This window comes from Herpailurus yagouaroundi, unplaced genomic scaffold (genome assembly GCF_014898765.1).
Source record: "Herpailurus yagouaroundi ecotype Mexico unplaced genomic scaffold, PumYag 139, whole genome shotgun sequence".
Classification (NCBI taxonomy): domain Eukaryota; kingdom Metazoa; phylum Chordata; class Mammalia; order Carnivora; family Felidae; genus Herpailurus; species Herpailurus yagouaroundi.
Window position 1 is genome coordinate 65027413 of NW_024412394.1, and position 19859 is coordinate 65047271.

General features: G+C 37.1%; 2 protein-coding genes across 3 annotated transcripts in view; one reads left to right on the forward strand and one right to left on the reverse strand.

The window, feature by feature from the left end:
- Positions 1-226, reverse strand: part of RTN4IP1 (reticulon 4 interacting protein 1) — a 56976-nt gene extending 56750 nt beyond the window's left edge. The window contains exon 1 of the mRNA XM_040474293.1: positions 208-226. The gene's annotated coding sequence lies outside the window, so the exon portion shown is untranslated. The remainder of the gene's footprint in view (positions 1-207) is intronic.
- QRSL1 (glutaminyl-tRNA amidotransferase subunit QRSL1) overlaps positions 1-19859 on the forward strand; it is a 33001-nt gene that overhangs the window by 6374 nt on the left and 6768 nt on the right. Inside the window, exons 2-9 of one of the 2 annotated variants that reach the window (XM_040474290.1) lie at positions 2278-2437; positions 2759-2857; positions 3877-3973; positions 6933-7109; positions 10775-10950; positions 11041-11153; positions 12779-12971; positions 13728-13845. In XM_040474290.1, the coding sequence (XP_040330224.1) occupies positions 2278-2437; positions 2759-2857; positions 3877-3973; positions 6933-7109; positions 10775-10950; positions 11041-11153; positions 12779-12971; positions 13728-13845 (1133 nt within the window). The remainder of the gene's footprint in view (positions 1-2277; positions 2438-2758; positions 2858-3876; positions 3974-6932; positions 7110-10774; positions 10951-11040; positions 11154-12778; positions 12972-13727; positions 13846-19859) is intronic. The other variant, XM_040474291.1, reaches the window with a different exon arrangement.

The window sequence follows — 19859 nt, forward strand, 5'->3', positions numbered from 1 at the left end:
AGAATAACAACAGGAGCCACTGTAAAGTAGACTAAAGGGAGCTAAGTGCTAAAATCTTTGATGAATGAAAAGGGGTACCAGGCAGACAGTAGCTTCACACCCCAGGAAGAGCGATAAAAACTCCTCCAAGTCCTGTACTTCAGATGACCTGGGATTTTTGAGTGAAGAGGGAAGAGGAAGGCATTGAAGAATGAGGAGGATACTTACCTGCACACTCTCCCCTCCCCCTCTGGACTCTGGTCCACGGTAGGTAGAAGCTAAAACAGTCATCTCTTGGGGCACCTGGGTGGCTTAGTGGGTTGAGCATCTGACTTCAGCTCACATCATGCGCCAGCAGTCCATGAGTTCAAGCCCCACGTTGGGCTCTGTCCTGACAGCTCGGGAGCCTGGAGCCTGCTTTGGATTCTGTGTCTCCCTCTCTCTCTGCCCCTCCCCTGCTCGCAATCTATCAAAAATAAACATTAAAAAAAATTTTTTTAAGAAAAAAATTAATAAAACAGTCATCTCTTGAGAAAGCTGCAGGAGAAGCAGTGGCCTCAAGGAAACACCTATTTTCTATTAGAGAAAAGAAGTGCCAGGGAAAACAAATTTGGTTTTTTTAACAAAAACTTTTATGGTCGATTTTATCTCATATTCAGATATGACCCCTTCAATTTTGTCCCAGGGAAGCTGCACTGTTTATATTTTCACACTCCTTATGCTCAGGTCATTCTAGTTAATTAGCATCTTTGTTTTCATTTCTCTTCTCCAATTCTCTTTTTCATTTTCTCAAATCTGGATTTCCTAAAAATGGTCCTAATGAAGATCAGCAGCATTTCAGATGAGTGCTTCTAGACAATCTCATTTCTTGCCCTTGTAACCACAACTGAAACGGGTTTCTCTTGTATTCTTGTACCAGTTGGCAAGTCACAAAGCATCTGAGGATAGTAGGCATTAGGAGACTTGAGGGGAGGCAAGAAGACAGTGAGACATAATTTTTGTCATTCTTACAATTTGGCCCGCCTGCCCCCGCCCCTCCCTGAGTCACTGCCTCAGCCACCTGTCGGCAGTGCTTTCCTCCTCTTGTGCATCAGTCCTCTCAGTGGCCTGTTCCCACTGCGTTTCTAATCTTAAGCTCAGCCCTAAGAATACCGCTGCTTTGATGATTTATTCAACAGATGAGAGCAGATGATTTGCAGATTTTCCCCTCAAATGCAAACTCCTGTTGCTTGATGGATGTAGGACACCTGAAAATACAGTCAACTTGGAAGACAAACTAAGCTTGCACTCATGTAGAGAGAGATGGTGAAGGAGCTTGTATTATGAAGTTACTTCTCCCCTATACTACTATGTGGCTTTGGACAAATCACTAACCTCTCTGAGCTTCAGTCTTCATTTGTGAAATGAGGTTAATAATACACAACTTATGTGGTTGTTATAGGGTTAAGTGAAGTAATAATGCATGTAAAGCACCTATGTCTGGCTCTTGGTTAATAATAAATATCACTCCTTCGCCCATCTTCCTTCTCTCTGAGCTCCCATCCCAACTCTTTTCATATAATCTCCAAAGCTGCGGTGTGTCTTCTTTGACTTATAATTCATTCCTTTTATCTAATTAGTAAATACTTACTACTTCCTACAGGAAGTATTAAATAGTCATCACTTCAGGCTTTACTGTAAACATCTAGGTTCTGTCATTTGTAACGCAGTTTATTTTAACACTTCTTTTACTAGCCTTCCTAATGCACCCCAGCCAGGATTTCAGAGAAGTTTCCTCTCAGTTTGCTTTTGAACCCATATTTTATAAACATTCTCTCCATTTGTAGTGGCTCTGACTTGAATTCTACAATAGTTATAAAGATCTTACCTAAAGCCATAAGCCCCTGCAGGGCCTTCTCCAGTCAGTTTCTTTCTTTCTTTCTTTTTTTTCACTCTGGGTTGTGTGTGTTGCAGCTAAACTACTCTCTGCACGATCTACCCTAACCCATGCTCCACCCACCCCAGGCCTCCACTGCTACTAGACAGGATGGCTTACCTAAACCACTGCTCTTGTTGGTACAAACCTGACTTGGAAACAGCCCTCCGCTAGGGCAATGAACGTCGTGTCCCCCAACCCATACCCAAGCTAACCGATGTGTTACCCTCATTCAGTACACCACCTAGGTATAGCGTTCTCTTGGTTTTGAATCCAAGCTTCACTTCAAAATTGTATATTTCCCCATTCTATCTACCTACTCAGTATAATACTTGAAACTTCTGCAGGCTCGGTAAAGGGTTTTTGAATTGTATACATTATAGGTTTCTGCAGCGCTGAAACAAGGCCAAATTACTCCAGTAGAGCTCTGTCAAAAATGTCTCTCCCTCATCAAGAAGACCAAGTTTCTAAATGCTTACATTACTATATCAGAAGAGGTGGCCTTAAAGCAAGCTGAAGAATCAGAGAAAAGATACAAGAAAGGTAAATTACTGTGAATTATACTTAATTGGTATATCCCTAGAGAAACAATTTAATTGGATGTAGCAGTCTCCATTTGGCAAGCGAGGCTTTTCACATAAAACATACCCTTATTTAAAGAATTTGCCATGAGGTATAATAAAAATAAGGCTAATGGATATGTGATGCTTTATAATGCCCAACTGGAATAGTTTCTAACATAAACTGGATTTATGAAGAAGTATCTTTACCAAAAACTAATAGTTACCATAATAACTAGTATTAATGTGTCTTTATATCCTGAACTCGATGTATAGCTCCTGTTCTTTTGGCTTTTTGATGCAGGTCACTCCCTCGGGGCTTTAGATGGAATTCCTGTTGCAGTAAAAGACAACTTTAGCACATCAGGCATTGAGACAACATGTGCATCAAACATGCTGAAAGGTAAAGTTTGATTGACCAGAGCATTAGTAGTTTTATAAAACTAGTTTTTCAGTTTAAATAAAAGGTAAGATACTAAAGCACCAAGGTATTCTGAGACCAGTTATATTTGCAAAAGAAATACTTATGCTGGTGTATTTTTACTATCGGCTCTTTCAGAATGCACAACTATTCCTGAGAGGTAGGCCAGCTTATTGGATGTATCCTATTTAGGAAATTTTAGAAATCCCACTTAGGAAGACTCAATAACTGACCACCAAATACACACTAAGTGACCTCTGACTCCCACTCATTGATAATATGGGAATAAGAGCCTGTCATTACCCCTCTCTGTGAGGATTAGCACCTATTGTCTAGTTGTTTTGTGTTTCCTGAGTCTTCCATCTTTTATGTCACTATACTTACTTGCATATAGTGATGCTTAATTTTGTTCTTTACAGTTTAGTAGGTCAAAAGGAAACATGTTTATCAAGATTTCTGGGATCCTAGAAAGAAAAAGAACTAGAAAAAGCTTATTCACAGTGCTATACCCTAAAAGAAAGTCTCTGGGGAATATGCCACAGGTTCCTCTAAGGCTATATTATTGTTAATTGTTCTGGAATACACACTAGATGAAATTTAAATGAGAATAGAGATCTATGTGTGACTGGAAATAGATAAAAATTACTGTGTGATGTAGCATTTCAAGTACAATGAGCAAAATAATGATGTGCTATTAGTTTCGGATGAATTGGGTACATCTCTATTATTCAGTATTTAGTAGTATGAACTGTTATAGTCTATGTTTTTAGATGATAAAAATAGTGAATATGCCGACTATCTTTGGAAAATGTAGAAATTAGCAGTAGAAAAATTAAAATTAACTAACCTCGGGAAGAAAGTACTACCTACAACTCAAATTAGAAATAATTAACACATGTCAATATGGACAGCTTAGTTGCAATTTAAAATCTTGTTTCTTGCATGTGATTTACATGTTCATGTTTTTTTCTCCTACAACAAAAATAACTGATTTTTTTCAGGTTATGTACCACCTTATAATGCTACAGTAGTTCAGAGGTTGTTGGATCAGGGAGCTGTCCTGATGGGAAAAACTAATTTAGATGAGTTTGCAATGGGGTAAGTAAAATTGAAATTTTCTTCTCTTGTATTTCCTTCATCTTTGTCTCGGTTTACTTTCATATCACGTTATCCTGATACTATAGCTTTATAGTAAACCTTGAAATTAGGTAATAAGAGTCCTTTAACTTTTTCAAAATCATTTTACATATGCTAGGTGCTTTGCATTTCCATATAAGTTTTAGAATCAGTTTGCTGATTTCTGTAAAGCTTAATTGGATTTTGATCATGATTGTGTTGAATTTATAGGTCAGATGGGGAGAATTGACATCTTAATATGTGTCTTCTGATCCTTGAACACTTTATTTCTATCCCTTTATTAGATTTTTAATTTTTCTCAGCAGTGTTTTTATGATTTTCTGCATATAAATCTTGTACATAATGTGTTTGATTCATTCCCGAGTATTTCATTTTTTTAATGCTATAGAAAAATGGTATTTTTTCCATTTCTAATTGTTTATTGTTAGTATATAGAAATATAATTGATTTCTCTGTATTGAGCTTGTATCCCACTCCCTTGCTAAGTTCTCTTATTAGTTCTAGTTGATCTTTGTAGATTCTTTGGTATATTTTATGTGGATGATCATGTCATCTGCAAATACAGACAGTTTTATTTCTTCTTATTTCTCTTTCTTTTTTGTGTTGGTTAAGACTTCAGTACAATACTGAGTAGAAGTAATAAGAGCAGATATCCTTTCTTTGTTCCTGATTTTGGAGTGAAAACATTCAGTGTTTCACCAAAGCATTGTTTCATAGAAGCAGAGTCTTTGACTCTCTTATTTACGGTGTTATCTCTTGGCACTCAGTAAATATATGTTGAATTAAGCCACAGGAGTAAACTTGAACATAGGTCATTAGGACATTGCCTTGAACAGCTGATCAAAATGAACATCGTCAGTGAGAATAAGTGGACATCATTGTACCTCTAGATGTGATTCCCTGAGAAGAACACACCATCACCTATGCAGTATTCCAGCTGAGAATGTTAAACCTGAAACTAATCACAGGGAATCAGAAGATAAGTCTGAAATGAGAAACATTCTATAAAAATATGAATATCATAAAAGACAAAGAAATGCTGTGAAAATATTCCAGATTAAAAGAGCCTAAAGAAAGTAAAACTTAAACCTTATAGAAGAAAATGCAGGAGAAAAATCTTTGTGACCATGAGTTAGGCAAAAATTTCTTAGATGGGACACATAAAGTACAATCCATAAAATAAAAAACTGATAGACTGTACTTCTCTAAAATTAGGAACTTCTATACTTTGAAATACACTGTTAACACATGAAAAAATAAGCCACAGCCTGGGAGAAAATATTTGCAAAACATATATCTGAGAAAGAACTGGTATCCAGTATATACAGAAGCTTTCCCAACTCAAAAATCAGAAAACAACCCAATTTAAAAGGGGGGAGGGGTAAAAATATGTAAGCAGACATTTCATCAAACCAGACATATAGTTGGCAATAAACACATGAAAACAATACTGAACATGGTTAGTCATTAAGGAAATGCAAATTAAAACCACAAGGAGATACATCTTTCAGAATGGTTTAAAAATGACAATATCGGGTGCCTGGGTGGCGCAGTCGGTTAAGCGTCCGATTTCAGCCAGGTCACGATCTCGCGGTCCGTGAGTTCGAGCCCCGCGTTGGGCTCTGGGCTGATGGCTCAGAGCCTGGAGCCTGTTTCCGATTCTGTGTCTCCCTCTCTCTCTGCCCCTCCCCCGTTCATGCTCTGTCTCTCTCTGTCCCAAAAATAAATAAACGTTGAAAAAAAAAATTTTAAAAAAAAATGACAATATCAAGTGCTGACGAGGATGCAGCGCAATTGGGTTTCTCATGCAATCCTGGTAGGAAATGCAAAATGGTATAGCCATTTTGGAAAATAGTCTGGCAGTTTCTCATAAAGTTAAACAGCATAGGATCCAACAATCTCAGTCCTGCTATTTAGTCAAGAGATGAAGAGGTATATTGACATGAAAGCAATGGCCAGGGTCTTTCAGTACAATATTTATTGTGGCTTTATTCATCATTGCCAAAAACTAGAAATAACTCCATGCCCATTGGCTAGCAAATGATTTAAAAAGTACAAAAAGGGGCTAATGAGACCATGATACCTAAATGCAGTACCTGATGTTAGAATCTATCCCTTACTAGGAGGGGGAAATGCTGCAGAGGACATTACTGGATCAGCTGACCAAACTGGATTACATACAGTACGTTAGATAAAAAGCATTGTGTGGATGTTAAATTTACTGAGATTGGCTACTGTGACCGCATAAGGGAACACCCCTAGTGTTAGGAAATGCACACTGAATACATAACTAAAATATTTAGGAGTAAAGGGCCATGATATATATAATTTACCTTTATGTGGTTTGTGGGGGGAGAAATGATTTGTACATGTTACACACAACGTGTGTCAGTCACACAAATCAAATTGGGTGGCTTTTTAACAATAAGTGAAGCTGGGTAAAGGGTATAAAGTTATTTTCATATAATTTCTATTTTTGCAGTTTGCCTGTAAGATTGAAATTATTTCAAAACTTTTTAAATAAGTTACTAATTTTCAACTATGCTTGTCTTAACACGTCTGGTTATAGAGGGAATCCTTCAGAGGACTTCCTGTTTAACTCTTTGAATGTTTGTGACCCTCTTCACCTGGAACACCTGGATTTACAAGGGAAATCATCATAAGCTGAATTGGATAATCAACTGGGATAAAAATCTTCTTAACAGACTAGTTTTCTCTCTCCCACACGCTCTTACTTCCCATCGTCCACCTCCTCAACCATCTAATTAATGAAAGCTACATCTAAGCAGGCTTCTTGCCTTTTCCAATTCAAGTTCCAGTGGATTATACAGTGTTAGAAGTAAATAATATGATCAGGAGGTGAAATCTTCATATAAAGAACCAAAGTTTCATTAAGATATCTTGCTTCACTTCATCTCAGATCTGGAAGCACAGATGGTGTATTTGGCCCAGTTAAAAACCCCTGGAGTTACTCGAAACAATATAGAGAAAAGAGGAAGCAGAAGCCCCATGGTGAGAATGAGGATTCGAATTGGCTTATAACTGGAGGAAGCTCGGGTGGGAGTGCGGCGGCAGTATCAGCCTTCACGTGTTTCGCGTAAGATGCTTTTTTCTGTCTGTATTGTAGAGCCCATCAAAACACAGTCATAAACCATACTTACAGTCCAACAACAGAGTAGTTCATACCGTGCCGTTTTCATTTCTTTTTAGTGACTTATTTATGCTCGACTTATTTATGATCGATATATCAACATTATATCTCATAAGTGCGTTCAACTGTTCAGTATACTTAACATGTATTTTATACATATAACTTGAATTTTAGGTATTTAAACTCTTCCTCTATGGGGCGCCTGGGTGGCTCAGTCAGTTAAGCGGCCAACTTCGGCTCAGATCATGATCTCACGGTCTGTGAGTTCTAGCCCCACGTCAGGCTCTGTGCTGACAACTCAGAGCCTGGAGCCTGCTTCAGATTCTGTGTCTCCCTCTCTCTGACCCTCCCCTGTTCATGCTCTGTCTCTCCCTGTCTCAAAAATAAATAAACGTTAAAAAAAAAAAATTAAAAAAAATAAACTCTTCCTCTATAGTATCTGGTTCTCTTAAAAACATGCTTTTATGGATCTTGCAGAATAAACCAGATAGTGTAATTAAATTTCACTTCTAAAATAATTTATTTGGGTGTCTGCTCACTGATTGTACAAATATTTAGGGACTAATATACTGTGGCTTTGGCTGAGTGGTGCTGAGCTGTTAATTATGGTTTATCCTTCAGCTAAATCTGGCTTTTGTTTAAAAAAGGGGGGGGTGGGTGGGGGAAATGCTCCTAATATGTATCAATAGGATATTTAAAATAGTGTTTTCATAAATCTACCACTGAATCACTAAAGTTTTTTTCAAGTTTGTTAGGAGCTGATTTGTTCAACTGTCATAGTTTGTATTTGGGAAGAATCCACCCATCATGCTCTATGTTTTAAGTCTCATTTGTAAAGCATTTTTTAACCACCTAAAGAAGACTAAATAGATTTCACTGTTATTTATCTGTTTCAGTATAAAATGGAATGTGTTTCTTTAGTAGTACTATACGTATTTTATTTCTCCTTAATTATCCACTGAAATGAAGCTCTTTCACAGACGTTGCAACCAGTAAATTATTTATATTTTTTTAGAGCTATGGAGATTTAGAATCTTCAGGGGTTTTTTGTTTTGTTTTGTTTTGTTTTGTTTTTAGTTTCTCTAAAATCTTATTTACAAGTAAAACCATTTCATTTTATCTCTGTGGAATTTTAGAGCACTGCATTAATATTAATGAGAGTTCTGACAAGTTAGGACTGGAAGATTAGGTGCTTTTTTTTTTCTATCTTCATCACCCTACTTAATGTTCATCTTTCTGAATGTGCTCTGAGAAGATGGCATTTTGACACATAATTCCTATGGAAATGTAGGTTTTACTTTTACACAGCCGTCAGTGAATCCTAATAAGAAAACGTGTCCTTTTAGAAATTGTTAAAGCAACAGCCTGATTTTGTAGCTCATATGGACTTGTTAAGAAAGACAATTTCATCTGCATTTTCTGTAGAGCTCAAGGGCCTAGTAGTCTTGTGCAGCTCAAAGCTTTTTTCTGGGTATATTCAGCAGAAGCACAGACCCAAAGTAACTCCAGACTGAATGGGTCCCAAACTATCAAGTGTTCTGCTTTGTTTTTCCCCCTTTTGATTTGCTTCTTTTATAATAGTTTTAAAAACAGGAAAGTTCTTGGCGTATTACACAGCCACTAAAAGGAATAAGCTAGAGTGTCATGGAAGGATATCAAAGATACACTGTTAAGTGCAAAACAAGTTGCAGAATAGTATATATAGTATGACCTTTCTGTTAAAAGCAGTCATTACATATGTATATATGTTACGTGCATAGAAGTGTCTGGATAACTATATCAAAATTGATTAACAGGGTTATTATGGAGGCAGTGATTATAAGAGAAATTTCACTTTATATACAATATACTTATATAATACTTAATTTTTTTAGTTGGCGCATACATCAGAAAAACCTTTTTTCCCCTGAAATAAAGTTTTAAAAAATGTTTAATTAGGGGAAAACATACATAACCTAAAATTTATCATCTTGGGGCACCTGGTGGCTCAGTCAGTAAACATCTGACTTTAGCTCAGGTCATGATTTCGTGGTTCATGGGTTCGATCCCCACATCAGGCTCTGTGCTGATAGCTCAGAGCCTAGAGCCTGCTTCGGATTCTGTGTCTCCCTCTCTCTGTGCCCCTCCCTTATTCACACTCTGTCTCTCTCTCAAAAATAAATATTACAAAAAAATTTTTTATAAATTAAAAAAAAAATAAAATTTACCATCTTAACCTTTTTTTAAGTAGGCTCCATACCCAGTGTGGAGCCTAATGCAGGGCTTGAACTCATGACCCTGAGATTAAGACCTGAGCTGAGATCAAGAGTCAGTTGCTTAACAGACTGAGCCATCCAGGCACTCCTCCTCCCCCATCTTAACCATTTTTAAGCGTACAGTTTAGCATTAAATACATTCATGTCATTGTGCAGCCAGTCTCCAGACCTTGTTTAATTTGCAGAACTGAACCTTAGTACCCATTAAACAACAGCTTCCCATGTGCCCGTCCTCCCAGCCCCTGGCAATCACTGTTTTACTTTCTGTCTCTATGAACTTGAAGACTCTAGGTACCTGATGTAAGTGAAATTATTCAGTATTTGCACTTTCATAACTGATCTGTTTCGCTTAGCGTAATGTTCTCAAGATTAGTTTTTGCTTTTGTTTTTCATAAGAAAAACATGTACTTTGGAGGTAACTGGGCAAAGAAACGGACCCTTCATAGTTCAGTAATGCAAATACAAATATGAAAAATTATTAAAAAATGCACTTAACAAAGCTTTTTGGTTTTTCAGATTAACCACATTTTAAGAACTTCTGGTACTCAGTGATGATGATGAAACATGAGACCGAATCTGATTCACTGCAGTTGGGAATATAAATTGGCAGAAGCCCTCTGACAAGTCATTTGACGATATAGATTAAAAACTTAGAATAACAGGCCCTATGGCTCATTAACTCTACTTCTTGGAAGCCAGCCTAAAACATATTCAGACGTATAGGCAAAGATTTATGTATAAAGGTGTTTATTATGAAGTAATTTATTATGCAGTTATTACCGTAATTGGCAACAACATAAATGTTTAAATTAAAGTACATTTCTATCTATGATTCTAAATGAGGTAGCGGAAGGTTCTGTATATGAATTTCTGGGAGTGGTGTGTTTAGTTTGTGAAAACATACTGGATAACTGCCATGAAAGGAAGGTAAAAGATATGTATACATATTGATAGGAGAATGGGCTTTAAAATCCCGGGAATCGCCAATTGATAGGATAGAACATTATACATATTTTAACTTGTCAGTAATTTTAGTGATGTAGCAAAAGACTCCTGATAAGCAAAAAAGAGATGGCAACTTGTAATTACAGAATGACCTGAACTATGAAAGAAAAATGCATTTTTAAAAAGTCTTGAAGTTAATATGCCAAAATGTTAACAGTGTTTGCCTCAGGTGGTAGAATATTTTGTTTCTTCTTCATATTTTTCTACGTTTTAGAAATTCTCTGAGACAGTTGTGTCTTACTTTTGTGTAACCAGGGGCAAGTAAAGTTGAAAAGTATACACTTAAAAACAGATTCCAGATATAATTAGAGATACATCATTTTTCTAAAGAAAATTCCATTTAAATTCCAGGGCTTTAGGATCAGATACAGGAGGATCGACCAGAAATCCAGCTGCCCACTGTGGGATTGTTGGTTTCAAACCAAGCTATGGCTTAGTTTCTCGTCATGGTCTCATTCCCCTGGTGAATTCCATGGATGTGCCTGGAATCTTAACCAGATGTGTGGATGATGCAGCAACTGTGTTGGGTATTTGTATGATTCCATAGAATTTTAAAACATTATAAATTTCACTGTAAAAACAATATGTCTGGCATTCCTAAGTATTTTTCCTCACAGGTGTGCTGGCTGGGCATGACCCCAAAGATTCTACCACAATACAAGATCCTGGTAAACCATTTATGCTTTCCAGCTTGACAGATGTGAGCAAACTATGTATTGGAATTCCGAAGGTATCTCTTCCCTTTCATTAGTTCACAGAAATACTGTCAGGTCAAATACAGAGCCCAGGCCTAGGCAACAGACTGGTTGGGGTTGAATCCTGCTTATGCCACTTTTGTTAGCTATGTAACCTGAGCACGTGACTTAATCTAAGCTCAATTTCCTGATCTACAAAATGGGGATAACATTTTTGATCTCAGAGAGTAGTAAGGTTTCAATTTGGTAACATCGTTGGGATATAATATACAGCATGGTGACTATAGTTAGTAATACCATACTGCTTATTTGAAAATTACTATGCGAATAGATCTTAAGGTTCTTATCACAAGGGAAAAAAAATTCTTTAACTGTATTGTGACAGGTATTAACTTAGACTTATTGTGGTGATCATTTCTCAACATATACAAATATTGAATCAAACAATAAAACTCATAATGTTGTGTATCAGTTATACCTCAATAAAAAAAAACTAAATAATGATGCTAAGCAGGGGTCTATTAACTTTTTCTGTAAAGGGTCAGTTAGTAAACATTTGAGGCTTTGTGGGCCATGCAGTCTGTATTGTAACTATTTAACTCTGCCACTGTAGTGTGAAAGCAGCCATAGACCATATGTAAATGAAAGAGTGTGGCTGTGCTCTAATAAAACTTTATTTTCAAAAATACCTGGCGGGGTGCTCGGGTGGTTCAGTCAGTTAAGCATCTGACTTCGGGTCGGGTATGATCTCACGGTTCGTGAGTTCAAGCTCTGCATTGGGCTCTCAGCACAGAACCCACTTTGCATCCTTTCCCCTTCTCTCTCCGCCCTTCCCTCTTATTTTTCTCTCTCAAAAATAAAATTAAAAAAAACATAAAAAAATATATCTAGCAAGTTATATCTGGCTCATAGGCCATAGTCTGCTAATTCCTAATGTAAAGGACATAGCCCAGAACCATTCCTTACATAGTAAAATCTTAATAAATACAATACTAATAATTATAGTAAAGAAGGTAACATTTATTAAGCCTTTACTATTGTATTACAGTAGCAATTGAGTAATTCATATATCAAAGTAAATACATTAAATTATTGACCTTTAAAAAATATTTTAATTTTAAGCTTACCAATAATTTTTTGGATAATTTTTTGTTGTGGGACACTGTCTTATGCATTGTAACATTATGCATTTAGCAACATTATTGGCTTTTACCCTTAGAGGTACCCACCACAGCATAACCCTACAAACAAAAATGTCTGCAGACATTACCAAATGTCCCCTGGTTGAGAGAAAGGGGATAAAATTGTCCCCAAGTTGACACCAAGTTGAGAGAAATACTTTCTTTAAAATTTTCAGTTAAGATCATAGCTATGCCTTCTTTGAAAGATTTAGAAAAGAGTACAGACCTAATGAACATTTAGCAAATAAAGCTTCTCCAACTAGTTCTCTAATCTTTAATATTGTCATATCCAGCTTATAAATAACTAGTACAGTGCTTGCCATGCCATAAACACACCTAAATTAGTTCAGTCTTTCTAGCTACCTATCAGGAATTCAATTAGATTTTCTAATGTATTGCCAAAGGTCCCGAAGAACATATTTTTATAAAACCATGTGTACAGATGTTCTAATTTCTGTATCTTGACTTTCTCCAATAAGGAATATCTCGTACCAGAATTATCAAGTGAAGTGCGATCTTTTTGGTCCAAAGCTGCTAACCTCTTTGAGTCTGAGGGGGCGAAAGTAATTGAAGTGTCCCTGCCCCACACCAGTTATTCAATTGTCTGCTACCATGTATTGTGTACATCAGAAGTGGCATCAAATATGGCAAGATTTGACGGGCTAGAATATGGTAAGATGGCTGTGTCTGGGTTTTTTTTTTTTTTTTTTTCAACGTTTATTTATCTTTGGGACAGAGAGAGACAGAGCATGAACGGGGGAGGGGCAGAGAGAGAGGGAGACACAGAATCGGAAACAGGCTCCAGGCTCTGAGCCATCAGCCCAGAGTCCGACGCGGGGCTCGAACTCACGGACCGCGAGATCGTGACCTGGCTGAAGTCGGACGCTTAACTGACTGCGCCACCCAGGCGCCCCAGGGTTTTTTAAAATAGTTGCCTCAAATATTTGACAGTTTTACTTGTAGGAATAAGAAACTTATTCCCCAAGATAATGTTAATGATTTAGACAACTAAACCAGTGAATCCTCTTGCCTTTGTCATTTAACCTTCTGCTTACCGTATTCCTTGTACATATCTCCGTATGTTTGGCTTCCCTTTCTGAACTGTGGATATTTTAAAGAAACAGTATCTTATCTTTGTATTCTCAGTCTGTCAAATGTAGTGCCTGGCACATGGCAGGAGTTCAGTAGTTGGATGGATGGATGGATGGATGGATGGATAAGGGAGTGAACAAATGATGTTTCCCTGTTGGTTATTTTCTCCTCTCGACTTGATCCCTGACTGGTAGGCACAAGGCAGATAAAGAAGAGGAGCCACTAAGGACAGTCTTCCAAAAGTTTAGTATTGGTCACAAATGTGAATCTACGCTTGCTTTTCAGCCAGAACTTGACTTCCTTTTCAAATGATGTTTACCTCTGTTTTGTTTTCAGGTCACAGGTGTGACATTGATGTGTCTACTGAAGCCATGTATGCTGCAACCAGGCGAGAAGGGTTTAATGATGTGGTGAGAGGAAGGATTCTCACAGGAAACTTTTTCTTACTAAAAGAGTAAGTAATTAAGAATTTCCTCCATTCTTGAAAACTCAGGAGTAAACTCGTAATATGTCTATCAGGTATTACAAGTTGAGATATGCGCTAAAGAAGCAAAATTCTTATGCTTTGAATTAGAAATCACAATTAAAGGCCTGCTTATAGTACTTTTGGTTCCTGGTTATTCAAACGAAAAAAAAAAAACATTGACACTTTAGCTAAATGATTAGTACAGAACTAGGTAGGAAGCCCTAAAGAATTTTAGCTTCATTAAATGTCCCCTGACTATTATTGCCACCTTGGCTTATTGTTGTTAGACACTTAAACAGGAAGTTACATTGGTATATCTCGAAAAATTGAGTAAATCAACTTGGTTTTCCCTTGCATTATGTATCTCTTTGCTCCAAGAAAGAATTCTAAATTACTGGGGCTCCTACTGAGATTGTCTTCAATATAAGTTTATTCATCATCTCATAAATAGGATTCATCTTGCATAACACCAAGTCTGTCTAAGAGGACACTTTCTTGTGAAAAAGCAAGAATGATTGTTGTAATAAATACTTCTAGAGTTTTTCTACATGCCCTTAAGAACAGAAAGCATTTTGTTGTCTATGTATCCCTTCAGGGCCTATGCTTAGGATTACTTTTTCCAAAAATATTATTTGAACAGCCATGATGAAAAACAGTATGGAAGTCTCCCAAAAAATTAAAAATAGAACTACCAGATGATTCAGCAATCCTACTTCTGAGTGTGAATCCAAAGGAAATGAAATCACTCAGAGGAAATGAAATGCCTCAGAGCATTATTCACAATAGCTAAGACATGGAACTAACCTAAGTGTCCATCATCAGAAGGATGGATAAAAAAAATATGTGGTGTGTTTATATCCAATGGAGTATTATTTAGCCATTAAAAAGAAGGAAAACTTGCCATTTGTGACAACATGGGTGTATGGTGAGGTCATTATCCTAAGTGAAACAAGTCAGAGAAAGACAAATACTGTATGATCTCACATATACATAGAATCTAAAAAAAAAAAAGCCAAACTCCTAGAAACAGAAAGTAGAATGGTGGTTGCCTGGGTCTGGGCCTGGGGGAAATGGGGAGATGTTAGTCAAGGGTACAAACTTGCAGTGATAAGATGAATAAGTTCCGGGGATAGAATACACAGCATAGTTATTATAGTTAACAGTACTGTATTATGTCTTTGAAAATTGCTAAGAGAATAGATCTTAGATGTTATTACCACACAGACACACACACACACACACACACACACACACACACACACACACACATTGTAATTATGTAAGGTGATAGATGTGTTAACTAACCTTATTGTGGAAATCATTTCACGATATATACATATATCCAATTATCATATTGTACACCTTAAAAATACATAATTTTAATATGTCAACTACATCTCAAATAAAGCTGAAAACAAACAAAAAAAAACCTAAAGATGTTTGATTATGTTCCATGTTAAAAGACCCTTTTCCTGCAAATCAAAACTACAATGTGATATTACCTCACAGTTATCAGAATGGATAAAATACAAGAGACAACAGGTGTTGGTGAGGATGTAGAGAAAAAAGAACCCTCTTACACCATTGCTGGGAGTGCAAACTGATGCAGCCACTCCGGAAAACAGTATGGAGTTTCCTCAAAAAGTTAAAAATAGAACTACCCTATTATCCAGCAATTGTACTACTAGGTATTTCCCCAAAGAATACTTAAACACTAATTCAAAAGGATACACATCCCCCTATGTTTACAGCAGTGCTATTTACAATAGCCAAGATATGGAAGCAGCTCAAGTTTCCATCAGTTGATAAATGGATAAAGAAGATGTGATACACACACACACACACACACACACACACACACACACACACACACCATGGAATATTATTTAGTCATAAAAAAGAATGAAATCTTGCCATTTGCCACAAGATAGATGGAGTTAGAGAGTATGTTGTGTGAAAATCAGTCAGAGAAAGCCAAATACCCTATGATTTCACTCTTGTGTGGAATTTAAGAAACAAATGAGCAAGGGTGGGGGGAAAGATAGACAAACCAAGAAACAGATTCTTAATTATAGAAAACAAACTGATGGTTACCAGAGGGAGGTAAGTGGAGTGATGGATAAATTAGGTGATGGGGATTAAAGAGTGCACTTGTCATGATGAGCATCGGGTGGTTTATGTAAGTGTTGAATCACTGTATTGTACACCTGAAATTAATATAATACTGTATGGTAATTAACTGGAATTAAAATAAAAACTTAAAAAAACATAAAAATAAAAGACTCTTTTCCATATTGACCAGATGATTGTAATGATTTGGGAGTAGGAAAAGAAAGTGAAATACTGCTGAGAAATTTTCTAAGCAAAGACTTTTATGAAGCTGAAGATGTTACATTTGGCACTAACTGATGAGATTCAAATTGTATATCTCAGGGCACAAGTTGATAGACTGTATAGATCACTGTAACAGCATGAAAAGAAACTGATGGAGAGGAGTCTGAAAGCTTCTTCCATGGTCACCAGTTGGGAGTATTGACAAAAGGAAGTGAGAATTTCTGCTGGTATCCCTGTCTTTTGAGTTCAGGCATTTACGTCACCTTTTTTTGTCTTGAGGGGTTTTGTTTGCTTGTTCATTTGTTTTGTGAGGGGAAGATGGACATGAGTGATAGGAAAAATGGGATTTGGGTGTACTTTTTATTAATCTTTAAAAGTCAGTTTATGTGCCAGGAACTATAACAATTCCTAACATTTTCTTTTCTTCATGTGGTAACTCAGTTTACAGTTTTGTCATTCTTCTACTACCTTGTGTTCAAAATCACAAATTTATTGAATTAGGAATCCATGGTTTATTTTTAATGAAAATAATTATTTATATTTGAACCCCATTTAAATCTGCTTTTCTTTTCTATTTGTCTTCAAATTGTCCTGTTCTTTTAACCTCTTTTCCTGCCTTCTTTTATTTTTCTTGAATAACTTTTTTCTCACAGAGATTTAAAACAAGGAAAAAAAGAGTCATTGATATTTGCCAAAATATTTACCATTTCTGGTGTTTTTTATTCCTTTGTGTGGATCCAAATATCCATCTGATGTAATTTTCTTTCTGCCTAAAGAACCTTAATATTTCTTGTAGTACAATCCTTCTAGCAAGGAGTTCTTTCAGCTTTTGTTTATATGTAAAAGTCTTTACTTTAATTTTGATAGATATTTTCTCTAAGTATAAAATTCTAGATTGATAGTTTTTTTTTTTCAGTACCTAAAAGATCTTGTTCTGTTGTCTCTTGACTTGCATAGTTTCTGAGAAGTCTGTAGTCAGTCTTACCTTTATTCCTGTGTGTATGACCTTTTCCCCTCCCACCCGTGGGTGATTTTATCATTAGTTTTCAGGAATTTGACTGTGATGTCCCTTGGTGTGGTTTTCTGCATATTTCTTCTTGTTTAGGGGTTTGTTTAGCTTCTTGGATCAGCTTCTTGGGTTTATAGTTTTAATCAAACTTGGAAAAATTTTGGCCATTATTTCTTAAAATATTTTTTCTGCTCTCCCCCTTTTCTGGGACTCCATTTATATGTGTGTTAATTTGTTTGACGTCATCCAAGAGCACTAATGGCTCCATCCTAGTTTCTTTCTCTCTTTTTTAGTCTTTGCACTTCTTTTTGTTTTTGTTTTTTTAAGTGTTTATTTTGAGAGAGAGTGTGTGTTGGAAGGGCAGAGGTTGGGGACAGAGACAGAGGATCTGAAGCTGGCTCTGCACTGACAGCAGAGAGCCTGACACAGGGCTTGAACTCACGAACCCTGAGATCATGACCTGAACCAAAGTCTGATGTTTAACCAACTGAGCCACCCAGGCACCCCAGCATGCTTCTTTTTGTATAGGTTCTATTCATATCTTCAGAATCACTGATCATCTGCTGTCGCATCCAGTGTTGTTTTTATATTTTGTATTTTTCATTCCTAGAACTTCCAAGTAGGTTTTATTTCTTTTTTTTTTTTAATTTTTTTTTTTCAACGTTTTTTATTTATTTTTGGGACAGAGAGAGACAGAGCATGAACGGGGGAGGGGCAGAGAGAGAGGGAGAGAGAGGGAGACACAGAATCGGAAACAGGCTCCAGGCTCCAGCCCAGAGCCTGACGCGGGGCTCGAACTCACGGACCGCGAGATCGTGACCTGGCTGAAGTTGGACGCTTAACCGACTGTGCCACCCAGGCGTCCCAGGTTTTATTTCTTCAATTCCTTCATCATTTCATGTTTGCTTCTATCTTCTTGAACATATGAACATATTTACAGTAGCTGCTTTAATGTTCTCATCTGCTAATTCCAACATTTCTGTCATTTCTGGATGTCTTTATATTGATTGCTTTTTACCCCCTAGTTTTTGGGTCTTATTTTCTGCTTTTTAGCATGACTGGGCATTGTGACTTTTACCTTGTCATTTGCTGGATTTTTGTTGTATTCCTTTAAACAGTGTTGGGCTTTGTTCTGGGATGTAGTTATTTCGAATCTGTTGGATCCTTTCAGGACTTCCTTTTAAAAATGCTTTGCTAGGATGAGTCCAAAATGGCCTTTAGTTTAGGTTAATTTACCTCTACTGTAGGCAATACTCTTGAAGCTTCTGCCAGACGCCTCATGTATTATGAAGTCTTTCCACTTTGGCTCTTAGGAACACACACTATTTCTAGCCCTATATGAGCTCTTGGAATTGTTTGATTTTTCAGTGGTTCTTTCCCCAGCTTGAGAATTTCATCTTTTACTAGCACAGATCAGTACTCAGCCAAAGACTGGAGGGCTCACTGCAGATCTCTTGAGCCCTCTCTGTGTGCTACTTTTCCTATTCACTACTCTTCCCTACACGTTCCAGTTGTCTTGGCCTCCCTGAACTTCCAATCTTGGTCTCTTTAACTTTCTGACAACTGCCCCCTGAAACTTCTTCCCGTTTGAGCTGAAGCCTGGAAACTGCCTCCAGGCAGTTCTGAACTCCCTCTCTTGAATGCCTGTTGTGTAGTATCTGAAAATGGTTGCTTTATTTTGCCTAGTTTTCTTTCTTTTTTAATTTTTTTTAACATTTATTCATTTTTTGATAGACACAGAGCATGAGCAGGGGAGGGGCAGAGAGAGAGAGGGAGACACAGAATCCGAAGCCAGCTCCAGGCTCTGAGCTGTCAGCACAGAACCCCACACAGGGTTCAAACTCATGAGCCGTGAGATCATGACCTGAGTTGAAAGTGGATTAGGGTCTATTTCTAGACCCTAATATTTATAAATATAACCCCCACACACAAATGTTGGGATCCTCAATTTTTAAAAACTTGTGGGTTTTTTTAATGTTTATTTATTTTTGAGAGAGAGAGAGAGAGAGAGAGAGAGACAGAGCATGAGTGGGGGAGGGGCAGAGAGAGAGTGAGACACAGAATCCGAAGCAGGCTCCAGGCTCTGAGCTGTCAGCACAGAGCCCGACGCGGGGCTAGAACTCATGGACTGTGAGCTCATGACATGAGCTGAAGTCAGACGCTAACCAACTGAGCCACCCAGGTGCCCCTTGCCTAGTTTTCTAATTGTTTATTATGGCAGGGTAAATTGTATCCCTGTTACTCTATCATTAATGGAAGCAGAAGTTCTGCTTTTGAACCATATTTAAAGTAGGAAAAAGTTTAATAGAAAACAAAAAATGTTTTAATAAAATTGAGGTTTGGGGGATGCTATTAATGACATTATTTAAGCCATCAAGTGTTACTATTGTACAAATTATAGGTGATACTTGCATTTATCTCCCTATAGACCCTGTGGTCCAATGATAGTAAGGGCATTTGATATTTCTATAGGATTGGGTTTTTTTTAATTTTTTTAACATTTTTATTTATTTTTGAGAGACAGAGTGTGAGCAGGGGAGGGGCAGAGAGAGAGAGAGAGAGAGAGAGGGAGACATAGAATCTGAAGCAGGCTCCACGCTCTGAGCTGTCAGTACAGAGCCCAACGTGGGGCTCAAACCCACCAACTATGAGATCATGA